Here is a 20,412-nt window from a genome sequence, read left to right as displayed (position 1 = left end):
AAAGCTTCTCACTTCTTGAAATGGTGTCACATATCTGTCTGAAACATTTGATTTCTGTCTCCACAGCCGAGCTAAGGAGCTGATCTCCAGTACAGGTGATGTATCTTTCAACTTTTCTGTCTCGTCTTTAATCGTGAAACTGAGATCACATCACCACTTTATCCGAAAGACCATTGGGTTTAGTTTGCCATACACACATGGTATTTAACACAGAATCTTGAAGACTTCAACCTGTAGATGGAAAACAAGATTTTTGGCAACTCTCATAACTTGTGGTTTTTCTGGGATTTGCTTCAGTCAGGAGTTTTTTTTCTCGGTAAAATCCTGAAAATCTATTTCTTAATGCCAAATTTTTTTTCCTAGGATGAGCGAAGTCATGACCCTGCATGGCTAGTTGTTGAGTACTCATTGCCTGTGTGGTTTGGATTGGTTAGGTTTAGGGTAAGAATATCAAAGTAAGTCAATCAGAGGCAGAGTAGGACCATCCTAGCAAACAATAATATCCCTTTCTTAACATACATTTTCTGCCAAAATTAAAACAGTTTGGGTTATTTCACATAAGAGATTACTGTATTTATTATTTTTGATTGCATATTGGCATACATAATGCTGCTTGTAGTACTGTGTTGGCTGTGTGTAACGCTGCCTTAGGCTGCATTCACACCAGATCACGCATTGCGACGATTCGCTGCAGGGTTGTGCGGTGGTGTGGGAGAGTCACTTTAATGGTCCACTGACTGCAACAATTAACGTCTTTTGGTCTCTTATGGCTGGTTGTACATCTCTGGATCGCCGGTTACTTGATTGGCCTCTGCAGCGTGATGTCGGGTTGCGTTTCTCAATAAGTTAATTCTGTTTCTAATTTTCCGCCGCAGGCCGCTGTGTTGTTTTTTAATGGGAAGACTCGCGTTTTCGCCGCATCGCCGGATCTGGTGTGAATGCATCCTTAGGATGTCGCACCAGATTTTTCTGCCCAATTAGGCTACTTTTTATTTGACTGGGCAGTTAAAATGGTTTGGGGCAGTTTGTGATAATTCAGGCTACTTTTTGTACCATTTGGGCCGTCAACTGTGATAAAAAGTTATAGAATATATTCCAATCAATAAGACATTCCTCTCCTCTAGTAAGAATACATTGGCATTGATGGGACGTCACTGTGGCCAGTTGGTTTGAGGCGACTAATGACCAACAGTCTCAGAAAGTCTTTACAACTAGGCAGATAACCTTTTATTGAGGTGTACTGTGTTTTATGTGCCTGAATGTCAGTAATCAGAGTCTTGCATATCAAATTTGCACAAGGCCTTGCACCCACCATACAACGCCTCTCGTTGTGCAGTAATTCATTCAAGATATGTCGGAGACAAAGACGCACCTGCAGGCAGACAATCAGAAACTTAGACACTACCGGAGTCAATGTAAACAGAGAGCTGAATAACAAAGGGGTTAGGGTTACCGTAACTATAGTAATACTCCCGTGTTGGCTCCTGTTGGAAATTCTTTGAATCACTGTGATATTGATTCATCTTATTGATCCAGAGAATGTTCTTGGAGGTTTTCCTCAGCATGCTGCCTGCCAGACAGACTCTATAGCCAGACCTCATATGACAGGCTATGCTGTCTACATGAATACAGGGCCCTTTAATTGACGGCTGACCTTTTATCTGGATTGTAATGCAAAAAACAGCGCAGCAAGGAATGTTTTGTCCCCACTGAATGCTGTCTGAACAGAAGTATAATCCTTAGAGGAACAAATATAGACCCGCTGCATGGATTTAGTTGTAATCGGGGACTTTTTCCAAGTTTTCCTGACTCTAGTGTTGGCAGGGCCACAGTTGAACTATACTTCTGTACTGGTGCCCACGCAGCTTCTCGCTGGTTCTCACACATGTAGTCATCTGTGCAAAAAACGAGTGCATTTCCCAACCAACCACACTTGTGGTTAGCGTAGCTTTTATGAGTGTTGGCCTTCAGTCTGGTTACGGTTAGCCCTGTTGTTTTTAGGCTTCATTCCTCCAGTACAGAGTGTTAGAGGACACTCTGTTTCTCTCTCTCACATTGTTTATGAAAGACAAGCAAAAGAAGAATTCTATTATTCAATGATTTGGCAACAAGCCTGGATGAGATTGATGCAGCTCTACAGGACGTTGCAAGTTGACTTGCATATCATATTTCTGTTCTAAAAAACGCTCAAAGCAACCACTAAGTTGACAGGATTTTACTTGCTAGGGCAAAATACGGCTGTAACTCTTTATTCGAAATTTGAACTACACTTCTAATGAGGAAGAAAAATTTAAATATTGATCTGATCTGTAATGACATATTTGAATGCAACAGGCAGCTCCTTGTATTGTTGTTCTTTTAATTAACGTATAACAGAGAAAACTAGCAAGCTGTGGTGAACAAATAATCATAACACCAAACCGTTAAAGACGTAATGTTTGGAAGCATTTTGGATTTGACACCGTAGATGTAAAAACTCCTGAGTAATATCTTTTCAAAAAGCAACTTCCTGCAGTAACAATGCCACAACAACAAATCTGAAATGACGTGTTAGTGTCTCACTGAGGAAGCTGAGGCACCACGAATAAACGTAACAACGCCAAATTTATGAGCGTATTTAACGATCAGGCAACATGGATTGTGTCCGAGTTCATTCAAACTAATGGATGGACAGATAGACTGCTGCTAGTCATGAAATAATTCCATCACATCGACTATAACAAAATGACACATTGACATTTTTCACATTTCTATTTATGTACGAATTAAACAAATGAGATACAACGTGTTAATTAATGTGGACAGAGCCAGGATAGCCACTTCCCCTGCTTCCAGTCTTTATGCTAAACTAGGCTTCCTTATAGTAAAACTAGGCTATTTTTCGTCAACGCAGATCCTGTGGTAGCGGTTGCTAAGAGCGTTTTTTAATGTCAATCAAAGAAATATGCAGAAATAGGAGTTGTTGCTGGTGGGTGGTGAGGACGAAACGAAAATACGAGTCGTTTACTCGTTTCTGTCACTTTGGATTTAATCCAATAAACAAGCTATCGAAATGCTCGCTACAGTGACTCACTATCGCTTCTCGAGGTACAATACAAGATAGGATGGGCCGAAGCTAGCGGGTTAGCATGCTCATGTCATCTCTGCAACACAATACATAGACGTTTCTAACATAACGTCAACACTGTAACCTCTTCAGATTCTGTTGATAATGTTCATTCATCATTATTAACATAAAAAATGTTTTGATTTTTTATGTTTTAAACTGAAATTCTGATCAGATCTTACACATTGCACCTTTAAATTGAATGCTCATGGGTCATTTTTAGGCATCATGGAAGCATTGCCAGCACATCTTCAGTACATTTTGTTCTAATCAGTATGAACAATTCAGTACATCTGTGCTACCAGTGGGACGTGTTACAGTACATTGGTGAGTGGTCTTTAAATACAGCGATAAATTAAGTGAAGTAGTAACTAATAATAAAAAGTGTAGGGAGCCCAGATAACTGTCGACATAAAACTTGAGCTTGACATCCAGCTGAAGGCCACCAGGTTCATTTAGAGGCATCGTACCCAGCGAACACCAGAAGTATCACTCAACAGGACATTTTACCCTCCTTTCTTAAACTGCCCACCACTGTTTTATTGTGAGTTCTTGTGAAGCCAAACACTGCGGGGCCAGTTTTGGGCCGTGGGCGCTGCCTGGAATCACATCCACTGTGGTTTAGCTACAATCCAACTCGCCTGACGGGATGATGGATGGCCAGCTCTGCAGAGGAGGTTGCCAAAAAAACATTTTTCAAGTCTTCCCTCTGCTCTCTGTCTGTCTGGATGTCTCCATAAATCTTGTTTGATTGAGTATAGTTGTGCTTGGCACGTGTCTAGCTTTTTAGATTCCTGACAGTCGAGAGTGGCAAGAGATTTAGGGGGCATATAGGACAAATGTCTCAAGAGAACTATTTAATATATAACTAGTAATATCCTTGCTTTCTTATTTTTAACCTGGAAGCCTTATTTCTACCTAACAGGAACTTGTGTCTTCACTCTCATATGAACTGTAATCAGACAGTGTTGATCATATACATATATACGTATATAAGTATATGGGGTTGATGACCAGCGTTATTATCGTCCTTTAACTAAATTGGTGGGTGAAACGGGAACAAGTTTCTCTTCTTCCCGCTCAGCTTTGATTTATTTCTTCCTGTTTCCTCCTCACTGACTTTTGTTGTTGCTAGAATGAGGTTCCTGTCTGGGTCTAGTCTCTTCTCAAGGTGCCTCTCTGGCCTTTTACCAGTTACCACCATTTTATGGTCAGACAGATATTTAAACTCTGAGTCTGAGCATTTCAGCCTGCTCAGCCTTGCTGCTTGCCTTCACCCCCCCAGTCTCATAAAATAACACAGCCGCTGCCAAGGGAGCAGAGCCAGGTGAGAAGTACCCAAAAAGAAATGGAAAAGGAAAACAGCTTGAAATTCAAAGCTCATAGATCCATCCCGTAAAAAGAAATGGGAATAGATCCTTGGGGATCGTAAAGTCAAAGTTAGGTCAGCCGTGGCCGGACTCAGCTGTGACTTAAAGCTATAAGAGGATGTTGGTGTTTATGTGTTTGGCTAACCTCATGCTTTCATTCTCACACAGGTTCCCCTGGATCCAGAAGAGGAACCTACAGCCAAGGTAGACATGCTATTATGTCCCTTTATGTCTGTAGCGGAGCATCAAAAGAACATGCTGTACTTTTTCAGCAATACACACACACACACAGTTTCCTGCTGTTTTCTACTGGCAGCTGGCCGCCAGTATAACCGTACTGGACTTAGATTCATCTAGTGGACAGAAAAGAATTACAATGGGGTGATAATATTGCTCTGTGTTGTTTGTTAACATGTTGATTGAAACAACTTTATAAGGTGAGATACTCTCAGTTGCCAGTTTATTAGGTACACCTAGTTAAAACACACCTCTCAGTATAACTCAATACTATTGAGTTTACAAAAAACTGTTTTGTGTACACCTATCGTAGATACACGTAGATACAGATATCGTAACTATGGATGCACCGATACTGGATCGGATATCGCTGACAATGGGGCCGATCTATTCAATTCAGTTCTATATTTATATACTATATACATTATATACTGTAATTTAAATTTTGTTCCTGCATTAAAAAGGTTTACACTTGAATTGTAATTCCTGTTAATTTTGAAAAAATGTTACCAAGGCGTTGGTGCACGATTTATTATCTTAATAATAAATATCAATTCAGTAAATGTATATCTATGTATTTATTTGTTACATTTTTATTTTACAAAGTTAGGAAAAGCGATGTTTAAGTCAAGAATTACGCATAAAAGAATGATCCCAGTCACTTCCACACAGTGAGGAATACAGCTTATTAATTAAACACTGGTATTGGATCGGTACTCGATATCGGCCGATACACAAAGCGATTCCCTAATCGTGAATTCTCAAAAAACAAACAAATGGCAGTATTGAAATAATAAAGGCTCTCTTCTCAGTTTTGGTAAAGGCCATGGCCTCTATTTGATCATTTACGATAAATGGTAGCAAGAGGAAGTAGGAGTAGGAATAGGATAAAATAAACACAATAAAGCACCTGTCTGCCTCTCTGTGTATCGCCGCTACATTCCTGGTCCTCTGCTGTGTTTGTCTTCCAGAACAGTCGATCAAAATGTTCATCCGAGGCCGGCCGATAACCATGTACATCCCCTCTAACATCCAGAACTACGAGGACCTGAAGATGGAGACGCCCTCCGAGAGACTGGAGCTGGACTGGGTGTATCCTTCCGTCCACAGTGGCACGGCAGTGTTCAGCCTCTGGTTCATATTCATGAGGGGTCTGTTACATTCAGACGGGGCTGATTTCACTGTGAGCTCATTTCCTGGAGTCAAGCCACACTGGCTGTATTGGAAAGTATCTCTTTATCTAGTGTCTGTGAGAGCACAGAATAGCTGTTAGCTGTGAGGTTGTCATGTGTTTAGTTCACAAAAATAGTGTCATTGTTTATTCAACTCTATATCAGGAAAAAAAAATCCTATAAACTCGTGCAGATTAGTCAATAATAACACAGTTTTCATTGTTGGGTGAACTGCTCCTTTATGAATGAAATGGACCTTGACCCTCCGTCATGCCAGCTATGGTTACCGAGGACGGGACTGCCGGGCCAACCTGTACTTCCTTCCAACGGGCGAGGCAGTCTACTTCATCGCCTGCGTGGTTGTGCTTTACCACATCAACAACCGCACACAACGCCACTATCACAAACACACGGATTGTGTCCGCTGGTCAGTGGAAGACAATTAATATCATCTGCATCTATATAGATACGATCGAATTAAACACAACTTTTGTTTCACTGGGACTTTAACTGAAGTACATAATTTCATTTATGAGAACGGGGCGTTAAATGATACGCAAAAAGCTTAAAATGCGTAGACATGACACACGAAATATCCTTAAAAGAGGCGTGCTATTTATACGCCTTCCCATGAGATCACGTTGTTTTACACCATCACTATCGATACAGTTTTGGACAGCCAGAGAACATGTGGTGTGTTCAAAATCTGTGGACATACAGGCAAAGGCAAAGACAATAATTTTATCATAAACATTGTCCTAGAACATGTGCAAAAATAAAGTTTAAATAACATAAAGTTTACAGTGTAGTTCCACTGACATGCACATTGATAGCAACTCAAGTTAACCTGAAAATAACATTATATGGCATGCATATCTTAGACTTGTAGTAACTTTGTTGTTAGCCTGTAATTAAAGAGTGTGAAAATCAAAAAAATAGTCTTGGGTTCAAAGCGTTAAAACTTGTTATAACCCTCTAAAATCTATTAAAACATATTTAAATCATTAGAGCCCACTAGAACCTGTCACAGCCTTTCAACAAGTCCATTTAACCCTGCTAAGAGGTATCAACACGCCAAGGGCAAATAAAGAGAGCTTTAACCCGTTACTGAACTCCACCCAGGTCTTCATATGGCTGCTGGAGGCGGGCGGCTGAAGTATTTATTGTGTGTACTAGAGATCAGTGAGGCTGACATGTTACCACACGTCTCTAAAACCACTTTAAGCACCAAACAAAATAACAGTCAGCTCAAAGAATAGCTGTGATCTCATGTCTCTTTTCACAGCTAAGATAAAAGGAAACGGGTTCATATCAGGTCAAAGAGGTCCGGCATCATGCAAATAAATGCCATTTAGATCAGCATTCAGTGGATATATCGAACACATCACACTGAATCCCAGTTCCAAACTGCCAGGCTCTCAACGTGAAGCCATGAATATGAGCAACCTGACCAAATAATGAGATTTATTTTGGGGAGTTAGCTGACACTCAAGACATTAACAAACGTGTTCTCAGTGAGATTAACCCAGTTATATCGTTTCTAAACTGATCTCAGACCAACTACAATCTATCATAGGCATATTTATTTTCATATTCATACAGTATGAGTGTTTTGGACAAATGAACAGGGCAAGAGATTCCAAATTTGACTATGTTCACCAGCTTCCGGGGCCCAGCAGCGTAGGGAACATACAGAAATTGGATCCAATTTCTGGCTTGGACACCTCGCCAGTTCCTTGGTTTTGGCATGAATATATGGTAATAGATGTGTGCTTTTTTTGATGTATAGAAATATAAAAGCAATGTGGGGTTGTGTAAATGACAGATTGATGTACGGAGGCCAAATACGTATATCCCTGAACTAATGGGGAACTTACTATGGTTTCCAAGTGGCACTTAAAAGGCTTTGGGGCAAGCTATAGTTTAACTGTTCCTACAGTGCAGTCCATATTTATATAGGCAGGGAGACACTCTTTATGTCTCTGGTTGTGTCCTCCAGCACATCGGATTGTTGTTTCTCAATTTGGATACTTACATACTGTAAGTGCACTGTGTACTTACTTGCGTAATGCAGGAATTTCGACAGGGTGGTGTTGTCTCAAATCAAACACGGCTGTTGTGCACTTAGCGGAAATGACGATTGCAACATTTGACATGGCAAATTGCAACCGTACGGAGCATTACCCGCCAACAATTGAACGCGATTGAAGCCCTGTACAGCCCCTTTTTGTTATTTGTTTAAATTATGTTTGTTCTGTCATGCAGTCTTACCGTCCATCCTGACAAGGTGCGCGTGGCGTCTGGCCAGACAGCCGGGGTGGATAAAGACGGCAAGGTGACTACTGCTGATACCAGTCTGATGCACTGTGATCAACTATATATACTGTATTCATATATCTATATATTGTATTTCTGTTCAGTCATGCATAGTGAGACATCTCATTAGTGACCTTAGTAATGACAATCATGCAGTTATATACCGTGTTTTGCGACTGCATATAACCAGTCAGTAAAAAAACATAAAAATGTTATTGAATTTTGGCTCAAAATAACAGGTAAAACTATCTGTTGAAGATACAGTAAGTAAAGTGTGTGTGTTTGTGTGTGTTGTGTGTTAGCCGCTGCAGCCTTGTGTTCACATCTGGGACTCCACCACCCTGGTCACCCTGCAGCAGATCGGCCTGGGAACCTTCCAGAGGGGAGTGGGATCGGTCGCATTTTCCTTCGCCGTGAGTCAAAAGCAATATAACATCCTGTAGATTCTCAAATAGTTATTTATAAATGATTAACCTCAACAGCAACAAGAACCACCAGGCCTTTATTTGATATCTCCCATGTCCCCCGGCTAATGCAACACCATCATCTGTCTTGATTAATTCAGTTTGATGTTCATTTCCACAACACTAAACGTATCAGTACAAAAACAGAGTCATGTTTTGACAATAAACTAAACACTTGCTGTGGAGGTGTTTCACACTGAAAGACTTCAAGCCTTTTGAGTGTAATAAGATAAGATAAGATAGAATTTTATTAATCCCGAAGGAAATTCTTGTGCCAGAGATCGCTCAAAATTACAACAAAATTACAACAAATTCAAGTGTATGAAATAAAAAGTATTATTACATCATACTGAGTTTACAGTGTTTATTTGTTCTGGATGTTGTCTTCAGGACTCCGGAGCGTTCCTGTGTGTGATCGACGACTCGAATGAACACATGCTGTCAGTGTGGGACTGCAGCAAGGGGACCAAGCATGCAGAGGTCAAGGTAAAGAACAGCCAGGTGTAATCCAACCTAAGCTTAGTAATAAAGAAATTATTGTTTAAAATGTACCTTAAAGGGAGATTTGTCAAGTATTTAATACTCTTATCAACATAGGAGTAGGCAAATATGCTGCTTTATGTAAATGTATGTATATATTTATTATTGGAAATCAATTAACAACACTAAACAATGACAGATATTGTCCAGAAACCCTCACAGGTACTGCATTTAGCATAAAAAATATGCTCAAATCATAACATGGCAAACTGCAGCTTAACAGGCAACAACAGCTGTCAGTGTGTCAGTGTGCTGACTTGACTATGACTTGCCCAAAACTGCATGTGATTATCATAAAGTGGGCATGTCTGTAAAGGGGAGACTCGTGGGTACCCATAGAACCCATTTTCATTCACATATCTGGAGGTCAGAGGTCAAGGGACCCCTTTGAAAATGACAATGCCAGTTTTTCCTCATCAAAATTTTGAGTAAATTTCGACCGTTATTTAGCCTCTTTCAGGATAAGCTAGTATGACATAGATGGTACCAATGGATTCTTTAGGTTTTCTAGTTTCATATGATACCAGTATCTTCATTCTAGCTTTAAAACTGAGCCTGCTACAACCTCCGAAATATCGATTGTGTTAATGCGTTTAAGAAGAAATGTCTTCTTAAGAACGGTTGGTGAATAGTGTTTTTAGCATTCGAGCTAAGCTAAGCTAAACATGCTCTGAAGCGACTACATCTCCCTCATTAAACATTAAACCGGTGTTGTCCGTCTCATCTGTCTCTGAGCAACAAACCACCCTAGTTCCCCAAATGTTGCTCTGTTCCCTTTAACAGTTTTCATTACTGTTCTGCTTTTCGGGTGATACGCTTTTACAATCATCAAGACATTTCTGGTATTATCAGTCAGCGCAGGGATTCATAATCCCTCCAGAAACAATGACATCCTTCAGCTGAAGTTAAAGCGTGAGAATCAGCCAGGCTGTTTAATGTGAACGCAGTGGCAGATGCCCATGCTGAATGTGTAGATGCTCTCTCTATAAAGGAGGTCTGTTTGGAGAGATTAAGGAGGAGGAGGTGGGAAGGGGGTGGGGGGGTGTCTCTGCTATGCTTTTATGGGCTTTTATCCCAAAACGCCTCAACTTCCATGAGAGCAATTTCAGCGCGGCTGTCATGGCAACAGTGTAAATATTTTATAGGGTGAATTTGTCCAGCTGTATGGATGTGTGTGCGTGTGTTCTCTAATGCAGCAGTGGGAACGTATAGTAGGTGGCTGTTGTACTGTAGATCATCTCTAGTCAGGAGTTTAATGGGCTCATCCAACGACTTGTGTTCTGTGGATGGTAGCATCCAGAGTGGGCCGGCAGCCCAGTGCTGACCCGTACTGTATAAACATACCAGTTCATCCAACAGGAACAACATAATTATACCCCCCCCCCTTCCAGCTCCACAGCAGTGGAATAGTCCATATGCTGCTTTACAGCACGGCCATGAATGGAGCTTTTTGTGTAGAAATGATGCTTCTGTACTTTTTGTCCGTACTGTAGACACGATCACTGAAGACCTGCCGCTGGGACTGTGTGTGTGCAGTTTGTGTGTCTGTACCTGGTGGCAAAAAACATCTCAGGAGAAAAAATCCCTCATGGTTCTCTTTAGAGTTCTTTAGAAAATATGAGTTGAACAAAAGGAGCAGGCCTATAGGACTGTAGAAACATGGCGGACTCCATGAAGAAGACCCGCTCCCTATGTAGATATCAAGGCCTCATTGTGAGCTAACGAAAACACAACGATTCTTATTCTTCTGTTTAACCGGTGCAGGTTAAATTCATTATATGATAATAAGCACGAGGCCAAATATGATAAATATGTATTTATAAATAAGGAAAACTGTGGTTCAGACCGGCTGAGCGGAATCCTCCAGAGGTGCGTTACGCAAAGGTGTACAGCCGGGTGCTGCTGGAGAGGCTGCGTACCGCGCAGATCCATCGGCCTCAAAACGCCGCCGTTTAGGATGATGAGAGGAGACGCCACGGAGCCGTGTGTGCACCCTGATCTTTGTGGTCAAGCTCTGAGAGCGCTGCAGGTTGAGCAGCACAGAATGCCTGAGAGCCTTTCTTCGTTATATTCCACAATATTCTGAATTGTCACCTGCCGCCTGAATTTACTGTTTTCCATAACATAAATAAAAACATCGTTCTAGAGTTGACACTGTGTTTAACTGAGGAGGAGGAGGAGCTGCTGTGTCCCTGTGTGTGTAACAAGCAGAGTGTATCGTGTTGTGAACCTGCCTGTAGGCACATCTTACTATCTGAATAATGAACCATAATGAAGCGCCAGACTTTAGACCAGTTTTTTGTTGTTCAATGGCGGCATCACTTCCTGCTTCCTCAAGTTAGCAACGCGCCAACAAAGTGCCTGACCACACCTCGTTTTAAGACCAACAACAAGTACATTTGCTATTTACACAATGTGCTGTGCTGGGCGGGAAAATTACAACTGCGTCGGTCTGAAAGTAGCAATGACAGTTGCGCTGCGCTGTGTGCCGCTATACGCTGGGTGTAAGATAGGGCCCCTTAGGTCTACTAAGCTTTTTAGCCTCTTTTATCTCATTGTTTTGGGTTTTACAGCCCACAGCTTAACTGTTTTGGTTTCGTCTCACCGTTCTATTAAAAAACACATCAGAGAGCTTTACACCGTTCTCACCATATCAGCCTCGTCTTCTAGAAGTAGCAGCAGGCAGCTGTTCTCAGTGAATAAGCTCTGATAAACCCTAACATTTTATCCATAGTAACTTTACAACACCACAATATGTTGAGCGTGTGTTTAATGTGTTCATTTTAAAACATCAGCAATGTGTTAATGAGGAAATCTGAGGCACCATAACAAACTCAGGGTGTTCCCTGCTCTTTTAAAACCTGTTGCAGGACCTTAAATTGAAGTGTTGAAAAAAAAAGCGTCTCATTTATTCTCGATGTTGTAGATTCAGATGTTTCCGTGTGACAAAGGCTCCACTGAAGGAGCAGTCTATTGTGCTAAACACGTGTTTTGTGTGTGTCGTGTTTCCAGAACACCAACGAGGCCGTGTTCGCCGTGGAGTTCAACCCCAGCGACAGCACCAACATCATCACCTGCGGTAAATCCCACGTCTACTTCTGGACGCTCATTGCGGGACAGTTCACCAAGAAACAAGGCATCTTTGGAGTAAGACACAGACGGTTTAAACATGTTTTGCTAATATTCTGTTTCTTTCACTTCACTTCAGTTCCCCCTATTGTCTGAGTATGAGCAAGTACTACAAAATAAAGTTTGCAGCTTCCTCAATTTGAGGTCAAAAAGGGAAGTAAGGAGCATAAACAAAGAGAACTGAAAATTGAGAGTAACCATATTGATTCTGAAGAGTGCAAATAGTTCTGGACTGATAATAATAATCTGGACTAATCTAAGGTGTAAATCTGATTAAAGTGAACTGCTCAAATGTGTATTATACTAAAGCAAATATTTATTAAGACACCTGTACTAACAACGTATTCAATTATTGTTCTAAAACCAATCTTTTTCAGAAATACAAGAAGCCCAAGTTCATCCAGTGCTTTATGTTCAGTCTGACTGGAGATGTTCTGACCGGAGACTCTGAAGGAAACATCCTGACGTGGGGGAAATCTGCCGCGGATGTCAAAACGCTTGGTAAAGGAGCCAAAGGTCAGTGCTGTAGATCAGTTATTATCGCGTTGACTTTGACAGCCATAATGATAAACAATGATATAGGCAAATTGCCTTGGTCTCTATGAACACTGATAAAGAGGTTTATTTCCCACAGAGACCTTCCAGATCATGCGACAGACCAGAGCCCATGAAGGCAGCGTGTTCACCCTGTGCGCCCTGCGGGGTGGCGCTCTGCTCAGCGGAGGGGGGAAGGACCGTAAGATCATCCGCTGGAGCGCCGACCTGGCACCCGAGAGAGAGTGTGAGGTGAAACACAGCTGTATGTGTGTGATGCTGTTGGTGGAGGGGTCTCTGTGTTGCAGTCAGAGGGAGAGGCTTCTTGATTAATGGGATTATTTGTCCAGATTCCAGAGAACTATGGAGCGGTCCGTACCATCGCTGACGTGGATGGGGAGGAAGTATTAGTTGGTACAACCCGTAACGCCATCCTCAGAGGCACCTTCTCAGACGGATTCGTGGCCATAGTGCAGGTACGCTAATGATCTAGCTGTACATTAGCACTGTCAAGATTTTGGATGCTTTTTTAGGGTTAGATATTCTTGGATTGAAACTATTGTATGGACTGTACCAATGTTAAGGGAATGGTGGTCACAATAAATGCAGCAAACACGCACACAATGCACAGTTATTGGGAGGAATGGGGGGGTCCATGGTCCTCTAACGTGTTAATCCAGCCCAGAGTATCTTGTATCCACATGCATTCAGTGTGTTTAGATCCAACAGATTACAGTCAACAGCTGGCATCAGAGTGAATCGTAGCAACGTCTCTACTGACCACTGGAATTTGGCTTCCTGCTCATTTTGACTTTTAGTGTGGGAAACTGAAACCACTTCCAGAATGAGAGCACAACTCCAGTCTAAAGCTCTGCTAGTGGCCCCTAGAAGCTGCTGTGATCACTGCAACCTGCACACATATTTAATATACAGCACGGCTTGTAGACATTTAAATAAGCCACATATTTAAAGTGTATTCAGCGTTCTTCTTCTTTTTATTTTATTTTATTTTTGTGGTCAATTCGAAAAATTAAATTGAAGATGAATCCTAAAAGCTGAGAAAAAAATGATGTAATTTTAATATATAAATTATCATTTTTTTTTTTTAAATGGGCATTTTTCAAAATGCCCAAGTGCTTGTGATGCAAGATACAATATACTGTTACTGAACCATATACAGAATATCTACAAAAGCACATGGAAGTAGCATTTAGCTCTTCATTTCAATGTACGTTGAACAAGATGAGATGCGTGTGTTTCTGTGTCTCAGGGTCATGTAGATGAGATGTGGGGGCTGGCTACACACCCCTCTCAGAACATCTTCCTCACCTGTGGCCACGACAGGCAGGTGTGTTTGTGGAAAACAGAGGAACACAAGCTGGACTGGAGCATCACCCTGGAGGTAGGAGGACACTCCTTATGCACTGAAGTTATTTACAATCAACATATTGTTCAGCTGACTGACAGCAGGGATATTTGTATAAAACACATGGATACTCCTTCCAGAGATGACACACACAAACACACACACACACACACACACACACACACACACACACACACACACACACACACACACACACACACACACTGTTAACTTGTCCTGTGTGTCTGACAGGAGTACGGCTTGTGTGCTGATTTCTGCCCTAATGGATCAGTGGTTTCAGCCGGCCTCAGCACAGGAAGGTAATACAACACAACGTCCCTACACTGTTATACTTACTACACTAGATCTTTTTTAATCAATATATGCAGTATGTAATAACGTTTTAAAGGAATAATTTTTGGAATTATGTTTATTTACTTTCTTTCCAAGAGTGAGATGTTCAGATGGAAAAAGGCTCTGAGAGCGGAGAGGAACTGTAGTTAATAATTCTCTGTAGGTCCATCACTACGAGGGACATCTTTCACGTTATATATTTAATCATAATATAAAAATATTGATTGCCGCAGGTTTAATAACCTGCCAAAAATAAATGAATAAATAAATAAATGGCTTTATTTAAAAAATGATTATGTCATTAAATGTAGCAAAATAATATTAAAAATAAATGTAGCCATTAATTAATTGATAAAATGTGACATAAATTGATATTTCTGATTACATTTTTTTTCATTTATTTATTTATCTTTGTATTAATTCCCCTATTTATTTATGTATTGTTGCATTTATTTTTTATTTACTCATTTATTTTAGAATTTATTTAATTTATTTATTTTTACTTTTTTTTTTAAATGTTTATATTTATGCATTTATTTATTTATTTCTGCACGATTTGCCCTTTGCATTTCACCCATTTTTATTTCCCTAGACGTATTTATTTCTGCATTCTTTTCTTTACACATTTCTTTTTTACATTTCTGCCTCATTATGCAAATGAGGGGGGCTGTCACTCAGCATATGTCCCACAATGTTGAACTATGCAATAGATGTAGTTTACAGAGGAGAACGTATATAGTCTCTATGCCATTACATAGATGTGACAGACTAAAGAGCTGGCTGCTGTCCAGTCAGTTGTCTTTACTGATGAGTCTCTACCTGCCTCTGTAACACTCCCAGGTGGTTGGTCCTGGACCTGCTGACCACAGAGGTGGTCTCTGACTCCACTGATGGGAACGAGCAGCTGTCTGTCATGAGATACTCGCCAGGTCAGACTTCAGTACCAGCGCTTTGCTGTCCAACTACTCTGATCATAATCTAAAATGTAATAACGGGCCAGTGTTTGACGAAGCCAGAACATCAGCCTACTGAATGAAGAAGGCATGGAAGAGAAAACTATTGTGGAAATCCCCCCTTTAACTGCATGAATGGCCTCTTGTGTTCTCAGATGGAAGCTTCTTAGCCGTTGGATCTCATGATAACTTCATCTACATCTACACTGTGACCGAGAGTGGCCGACGTTACACCCGCTTCGGGAAATGTAATGTGAGTTAAATATCAAATCTGTGTCTAAAAGGTTCCCATTGGTTGATTTTCTCTTGATCCAGTCTGACTTTCTGGAAGTGTTTTATTGGTCTGTGCCTGTTTGGCCGCGGTGGTTATCACTGCTATGGCTAACTACTCAGTTCATTCACCAGATTTAAGGTATAAGTCTGGTGATATTCTATATTTTCTCTTCTCCCTCTGATTTCACAGTGGGGTTATAGATCATTATGTGACTCTGCCTCTGCTTATCTGTCCAATCAGGGTCACTCTAGCTTCATAACTCACCTGGATTGGTCCAAAGATGGAAAGTACATCATGTCTAATTCCGGCGACTACGAGATCCTCTACTGTAAGTGAACAAGTGTCATTTTGTACGTAACTCCTCAGTGAGTGTGTCAGTCTCCTGTTGTGACTGTGAAGATGAATGTGTTCTGACAGGGGACATAGCGGGGGGCTGTAAACTGTTGAGGAATCGCTTTGAGAGCAAAGACAGAGAGTGGGCCTCCTATACCTGTGTGCTGGGCTTCCATGTCATAGGTGAGATACTCTACTACTCTGCTTTTACGTGCTGGTATTTTATTGTGTCAGATTGCTGACTTTGTGTTGCTGCGGTGTTGCAGGTGTGTGGTTGGAGGGCTCTGATGGCACAGACATCAACGCCCTGTGTCGCTCTCACAGCGAGAGGCTGGTGGCCGTGGCGGATGACTTCTGTAAAGTCCACCTCTTCCAGTACCCCTGTCCTAAACCCAAGGTACCAGCTCATACTGTGTATACACCACTGTAAAGGTCAACCCATTTGGTCTACTTTGGCTGCCTTCACATGAAACACAAACATCGTTCTGTAGCTGCTTCGTTAACATGAAGAGGAAAAACCTGTTAACCATAATAACTTTCTGACGCCTTTAATGGCTGCTGTTGTTGGCTGACACCATCAGTAAACTGAGTGAGTGCTGAGTGATTCCTGGATGCAGGAGAATATAAGTAGGACTGTCAAGGTGCTTTGCGTAATGTAACTAGTTTAATTTCAGTTATTCAAAACTGTGTTTGTTGACAGCAAACAGAAAATGGCAGTTTCATCATCCTGTCTCCAGGTCAGATTTAGTGAGGGAACATCTATTTGCAGACTCATAATTTATACAAATCTAAACACACATACAGTACATCATACATACACTGCTGAAATCAGCAAAACGGACGCTTTTTTCGTGATTATAGTATTTCTGGTAAGTATCTCAGCAGCTCCTTATGATTTCAGAGCCTTCCTTGCATCACTCTTTGCTAGTAGAAGGCAATCGTTAGTTATTACGGCTGTCAACGTTAACGTGATAATAACCCGTTAACACTAATTTGTTTTAACACCACTTATTTCTTTAACGCATTGACACAATCAATATTTCGGTTTTCAGTACCTATGAGGGTTTCTGGACAATATTTGGCATTATTTTGTGTTGTTAATTGATTTCCAGTAATAAATATATACATATATTTGCATATAGCAGCATATTTGTCCACTCCCATGTTGATAAGAGTATTAAATACTTGACAAATCTCCTTTTAAGGTGCATTTTTAACAGATAAAAAAATGTGGTTAACTTGCAATCAGTCGAGATTAACTATGGACAATCGTGATTAATCGCGATTAAATATTTGAATCGATCTACAGCACCTAATAACAAAACAAAACACAGAGGTATACTTAGTATTAAGCTTGATTTCAGTTAGTTAAGCTGTATCTATTCAGGAAGTCTCACTAAGACACTAAGTCAGTCACACAAAGCAGTCATCATACACACATACACTAATTCAAACAGTCACAAATATTATAAATAATGTCAGCATGTTGAACCTTGAAGTCTCTGAGGGGAATAAATCTTTAACTTCATTTTGTTTTGCAGTTTATTCCGGTCATGAGGAACATAGCATCCGGTGGTACTGATGCCTGGTGCCTTGGAAAGTTAGCGATCTTCTTAAAAATCAATGCGAAATGGCTACGAGAGCCTTTCAAATTTGTGTCAATAAAATTCTCATTTTTATCATAGACACTCCAGACCAACTTTATTTCTTCTGGCCCTCCTCCCATTATATAAAAAACTTCAATTTTTTTTAAAGTAAAACCATGCAATATGTCCCAATGATTTATCCAATGACCCTCCCGTCCCTCCCTACTGGGGTTTACACTGTGGTGATAAAGAGTGGACTCTTCTCTCCTCTCCAGGCACCGAGCCACAAGTACGAGGGCCACGGCAGCCACGTCACCAACGTCTGCTTCACCCACAACGACTCCCACCTCCTCTCCATGGGCGGGAAGGACACTTGCATCCTCCAGTGGAGGGTGATCGGGGGCGAAAGCAGGGAGAGGCTGTTCTCGGCCTCGGCCTCGTCCACCTCCACCAGCTCTCCAGAACCTGCCACCAGCTAAGAAGTGACACGCGTTATTAACAGTGACAGAGGGGGGGGGAGTGTTTACAGAGCCAGAGAGGCGTGTCAGTCAGTGGACAGCAGCGGTGGTTATGGGCTCAGCCGGGCCTCTGTGGTGCCACTGCTGCCTCAGTTTCATACAGAACATGTAGAGGAATCCTCTCCAGGAGGAATGTCCACATTACATTTACACTCCTCCATAATCCTGTAAATCCTTGTGAAACTGGACAGTGTGTTTCTTCCCTTAACACAGAGTCTTTCTGTTGTGGTGAGGATCAGTAGAGGTGGTCATCTAATGTTTGCTGGTACAGAACATGACTCGACTTCTATGGTGACAAAGACTTTGGTTTCAGTGAACATTCCTGTGTGTTACTCCATCTCCTTTTATCAAACTTACCAAAGTGCTGCAACGTGGCGTACGCCATTGGGCCTATAAAGACGTTTTGCATAATGCTTTTACATATTTTAAGCAGTGTGTGGTCGACTTCTCAGCTAATATTGAAGCTGTTTTTACGCTTGCATCTGACAGACTGTGACAAACCTGTTCCAATGAAATCATTTCTGACTAATTATCATCTCTTAACAGTAGATCAGTACACTTGAAATATGATTACTTTAGTACAGTTTTATATATTTAAGAGAGCATTTGGGAATAATGTGATGTTGTATCTGTCAAGCTCCCAATAAATAACTGAAGACTGGAAAAGTGTATTGTGTGTCAAGTGTCACTAGTGGGCAGTGCTGCTCCAGGAACTGTGTGCTGTTCGTTCTGTGTGTGTGCTTGTTGAGGAAATGCATGTTCCCAAACACTGAAATCCCACAAGTACAGTAGGATCTTCCAATTCACTTCAGCTAATGAAACTTAATGAAACTTTGCTATAAAAGTCTTTTCAGAGGAGAAGATAACAGGTCAGTGGTCTCAAACCTCAGGGTCAGGACGCCCTCAACAGTGGTGAAAGAAGTACTCTGATTCTTTACTGAAGTATTATAAATAAAATACATGCTAAGTAACTAAATGAAAGTACTCATAATGCAGAATGGACACTTTTAGTTTAAAGGTCCCATATTATTCTCATTTTCAGGTTCATACCTGTATTTTCGGTTTCTACTAGAACATGTTGACATGCTGTAATGTTAAAAAAAACTTTATTTTTCTCATACTGTCTGCCTGAATATGCCTGTATTTACAATCTTTCTGAAACGCTCTGTTTTAGTGCATTTCAACGGAATTGCGTTGCTAGGCAACAGCTTTGGTCCATGTTTACTTCCTGTCAGCTGATGTCCTTCAGATATACTGCAACAGGAAATAAACTGGGACACATTTAGAATATTTACCTTTAAAACTACGAAATGGTCTAAATATTGTAGATTTGTGACATCACAAATGGACAGAAATCCTGACGGCTTGTTTCAAAGGCACAGTTTCTGAATACGGGCTGTGTTTATTTCTCCATGGATTGAGAGTTTCGATACTTTTCACAGTATTTATATCACACTTAAATTTATATTATAAAAGACATGAAAATCTCACTTTTTACGATATGTGACCTTTAATATATATTAAACAACTGGATTATGATTACTTATGTATTAACATGAAAGCATCATTTTAATGGTGGGGCTGATTTTGCTCCTAGTTTAATTTATAGAAATGCATTGGGTTGTTCAGGATTAGGGGAGAGTGGGGTAAGATGAGCCAATTTTTACTTATGCTGTCCTCGAGGTTAGGAAAAATGAGACAGAAGTAAAATGAAAACATGAACCTTAAATTCAGGATCTCTCCTATCAAATGAAATGATCAGCATGCATCTATAACAAAGCTGTCTGAAAAAAATGACCTTCCCAAAAAAAGTGCTCCTGTGGCTCAACTTGCCCCAGGTAAGGGGTAAGTTGATCCGAGTCAGTGGGTAAGTTGAGCCATCGTGGGGTAAACTGAACATCTGAGTTTTTAAGTTTAAACCTCAGCATAAGTGTGTTAACAAACAGTTTCACAGTTATGAACTTGTGAGAACAAACCACCAGTGAGTTTCAAGACCATTGAACAATCAAAATATCATTCAATATTCGACTATATTCCAGTCGTCAAGGTTGCAGGGAAATATGAACTGTTGCTCCCTCCTTGCAGTTCCTCCAGCCTTTTGAGGTTGAGGTAGCTCCTTCAGCACATCACTCAGCAGAAAAGATGCCTCATCCTTTTCCT

At 40.9% G+C, this 20,412-nt stretch overlaps 1 protein-coding gene across 3 annotated transcripts in view; it reads left to right on the top strand.

The window, feature by feature from the left end:
* eml3 (EMAP like 3) overlaps positions 1–18,920 on the top strand; it is a 45,084-nt gene extending 26,164 nt beyond the window's left edge. For all 3 annotated transcript variants that reach the window (XM_037758603.1, XM_037758602.1, XM_037758604.1), the window contains 19 exons: positions 67–95; positions 4,645–4,680; positions 5,685–5,805; positions 6,163–6,312; positions 8,151–8,220; positions 8,504–8,614; positions 9,056–9,151; positions 12,218–12,352; positions 12,712–12,850; positions 12,969–13,120; positions 13,219–13,344; positions 14,139–14,270; positions 14,487–14,554; positions 15,429–15,517; positions 15,697–15,794; positions 16,056–16,143; positions 16,233–16,331; positions 16,415–16,545; positions 18,010–18,920. In XM_037758603.1, the coding sequence (XP_037614531.1) occupies positions 67–95; positions 4,645–4,680; positions 5,685–5,805; positions 6,163–6,312; positions 8,151–8,220; positions 8,504–8,614; positions 9,056–9,151; positions 12,218–12,352; positions 12,712–12,850; positions 12,969–13,120; positions 13,219–13,344; positions 14,139–14,270; positions 14,487–14,554; positions 15,429–15,517; positions 15,697–15,794; positions 16,056–16,143; positions 16,233–16,331; positions 16,415–16,545; positions 18,010–18,213 (2,074 nt within the window). In that variant the 3' untranslated portion in view covers positions 18,214–18,920. The remainder of the gene's footprint in view (positions 1–66; positions 96–4,644; positions 4,681–5,684; positions 5,806–6,162; positions 6,313–8,150; positions 8,221–8,503; positions 8,615–9,055; positions 9,152–12,217; positions 12,353–12,711; positions 12,851–12,968; positions 13,121–13,218; positions 13,345–14,138; positions 14,271–14,486; positions 14,555–15,428; positions 15,518–15,696; positions 15,795–16,055; positions 16,144–16,232; positions 16,332–16,414; positions 16,546–18,009) is intronic.
* The last annotated feature ends 1,492 nt before the right edge of the window (positions 18,921–20,412 follow it).

This window comes from Sebastes umbrosus, chromosome 22, assembly GCF_015220745.1.
Source record: "Sebastes umbrosus isolate fSebUmb1 chromosome 22, fSebUmb1.pri, whole genome shotgun sequence".
Taxonomy (NCBI): domain Eukaryota; kingdom Metazoa; phylum Chordata; class Actinopteri; order Perciformes; family Sebastidae; genus Sebastes; species Sebastes umbrosus.
Note: the sequence above shows the minus strand (reverse complement) of the source record. Positions and strands in the feature narration are given on the sequence as shown.